This window comes from Ursus maritimus, unplaced genomic scaffold, assembly GCF_017311325.1.
Source record: "Ursus maritimus isolate PB19 unplaced genomic scaffold, ASM1731132v1 scaffold_17, whole genome shotgun sequence".
Lineage (NCBI taxonomy): Eukaryota > Metazoa > Chordata > Mammalia > Carnivora > Ursidae > Ursus > Ursus maritimus.
In genome coordinates, this window is record NW_024424119.1 from 40312427 (window position 1) to 40315260 (window position 2834).

General features: G+C 60.2%; 1 protein-coding gene across 3 annotated transcripts in view; it reads right to left on the reverse strand.

Moving 5' to 3' along the window:
- Positions 1 to 280: 280 nt before the first annotated feature.
- Positions 281 to 2834, reverse strand: part of ALAD (aminolevulinate dehydratase) — an 11985-nt gene continuing 9431 nt past the window's right edge. For all 3 annotated transcript variants that reach the window (XM_040631753.1, XM_040631754.1, XM_040631755.1), the window contains 2 exons: positions 1077 to 1206; positions 281 to 437 (listed from right to left, as the gene is read on the reverse strand). In XM_040631753.1, coding sequence (XP_040487687.1) covers positions 376 to 437; positions 1077 to 1206 — 192 coding nt within the window. In that variant the 3' untranslated portion in view covers positions 281 to 375. The remainder of the gene's footprint in view (positions 438 to 1076; positions 1207 to 2834) is intronic.

Below are 2834 nucleotides of genomic sequence, written 5' to 3' on the forward strand. Positions count from 1 at the left end.
CTCATGATACAAGATGCAACTTGCCTTCTTCCTCTACCCCTCCTGCCCCAAGCCCCTCTCTGAGGCCCCGCCACCTGTGCCCTTACCTCCTGGTGGCTTTCAAGCTGGGGCCACGCCAGAAGAAGGAGCTGGGGTGGTGGAGGTGAGCCTCAGGGCTGAGCCCGGGGAGGGATGGGGAAGCCTGGGGGAGCCCAAGAGGCTCGGGTGGTAAGATGGGTGGCAGAAACACCGGGGGCTGCTGGGCGCCTGCCGGCATGTGAGTAGGAAGAGGGCATGAGGGCACAGTTCTAAAGCAGCATTTACTTTGGTTTTCATTTCTCCAAGGCCCGGGGACCTTTTAAAAGTTCTAGCTCTTGGTCTTGTGCACGGTCCCCGTCACTCCTCCTTCAGCCACTGCAACAGCTGAGGCGTGTAGTAGGTGATGATGACGTCGGCACCTGCGGGGGGACAGAAGCGGGAAGCGGGGAGGGGCCGGGCATCAGCTCGGGGCACACACTGCCAAGGAGGGGGCAGGCGGCTACCACGAAGAGCCACAGCCCGTGGGCGTCACGACAGAAGACCGAGCCCAGCTCCGGTCAGGTATAGCTCTGTGCGCTGTGTGACCCTGGGCAGGTCATTTTCTCTTGCTGGGCCTCAGTCTGCCAATGTATAAACCGCACAGCGCGAGAAATGAGTACGTCGTCAGGGCCCTTCCCATGCTGTGTGCACACTAACACCACCAGCTCCCACTCGTGGAGCGGTGAGCACAGGCCAATGACACGTATCATCTCATGCAATTCTCCAGACAACTGCGCCTCGGGTGTTTTATGCCCGGTTTGCAGACGAGGACGCTGAGGTTCACAGAGGTGGTTTGGCTAAGGTCTCGACACCAAAAAATGACAGAAAGCTCTGCTGTCTTCACCGCTGCACGTTTTGTTCTGCAGCTCCACCCCCCCTCCTCACCCTGGGTCTCTTTAGATCACCGGTATTCCCAGGTGTAAGACTCCAGGCTGTCTCCTGACTTTATTTCCCTTTCTGGGCAAAGTGCCCATCAGCCCCGTGGCACAGGTCGGAAAACCCCAACCCTGCCTGTTTACCTGCACGGCGGAAGGCGGTCATGACCTCCAGAACAGCAGCCTTGAGATCAAACGCCCCGGCCCGGGATCCGTGCCACAGCATGGCGAACTCTCCAGAAACATGGTACACAGCAAGAGGGAGCTCAGGGTGCTGTGGAAAAGCAGTGGCGGGTGGACAGGTGGAAGCGTGGAACCTCTGGGAGCATCTTGAGCCCCGTGCCCTGTGTCACTAACTGCTGGCAGCTGGGCCCGGGTCTTTTTTTTTTTTTTAAAGATTTATGTATTTTAGAGAGGGGTGGGCAGGAGCAGAGGAAAGGGGAGAGAGAGAATCCCAAGCAGACTCCCCGCTGAGCGTGGAGCCCAACGCTCAATCCCATGACCCCTAGACCATGACCTGAGCCAAAACCAAGAGTCGGACGCTCCACCGACTGAGCCCCCCAGGCGCCCCAGCCCGGCCCACTCTTGAACTGTGAAAGCACAGTGGCTCAAAGGCTCCGGCCAGCCCGGGGGCGGAGACACGGGGCAGGATTCCTGCTCAGGGGCAGGTCGCTCTGAACTCAGAGTCTGCAGTCTCTGAGTCTGAGATCCCAGAGTCTGCGGACAAACTCTCACCTCCCTGGCTCCCTGCTTGTCTCTGCTCTGCCTGCTCACCTTGTCCTTCACCTCCCGCACGATGTCCAGGTAGGGCATTCCTGGCTTCACCATGAGCATGTCGGCTCCTTCCCGTACGTCCCGGGCCTAAGCGATGAAATACTGTGTGGGGAGTGCCCAGGAGGCAAGCTGGGAGGGGGACTGGCCGGTGGCCTTGAGCTCCGGTCACTCACCACGGCTCGCAGGGCCAGGCCTCGTGCTCCGGGCGGCAGCTGGTAGCAGCGGCGGTCTCCGAAAGCTGGGCTGGACTGAGCTGCATCCCTGGGAAGCAGAGGCATCAGGGGGGGCTCCAGCTTTGGGCCAATGGGTCAGGGGTTTGAAAGTAGACTCCTGCCAATCCCCACTCACCGGAAAGGTCCGTAGAAACAGGATGCGAATTTGGCGCTATAGCTCATCACTGATACCTACAGGGAGACAACAGGGGTCAAGGTTCGGGCAGCCCTTTTCACATGTCCTGGGGTAAAGTGACAGGGAGAGGAAGGATGTAGGCTGGGAAGCAGAATGCCTGCGGTCTAGTCCCATTAAAGCTCTGGGCCTTGATTTCCCCATGTGAGGTGCGGAGGTGGAGGCGGATCTGTCAGGGCTGTTTTCACTTCCGTGATTCTCAGCAGATAGGGGGCAGGGCTGGTCCAGGCTTTCTCCTTACCTTCCCACACCCCACCCCCTCCCCGCCACACTCCACCCCCTACCCTGTTGCCAAGTCCATGGGCCATCAGAGCCTCCTTGATGGCTTCCACACGTCCATCCATCATGTCCGATGGGGCTACCACCTGACATCCTGAGGGGCAGAGGGTGGCCTTCAGAACTCTGGGACCCTCCTAGCCACTCTGCCACCTCCCTGACCCGGAGCTGCTCACCCCTGCCGGTGGCTCACTCACCTGCCTTGGCATAGGCCAGGGCCACTTCTGCCAGCCGCTGGCGGCTCTCCTCAGCCTGGAATGCCCCATTCTTGCTCAGGAGCCCTGCAGGACAGACAGTTGGGTTTGGGGGAGCACCTTGGTCCCTGGCCCATCCCACCTGAAGGAGAACTAGGAGTGCAGGCGGCAGCAGGGCTGGCGGAGGGAGGGAGCTCACCACAGTGACCATGAGAGGTGTAGGGGCACAAGCAGACATCACAGGCCACCAGGA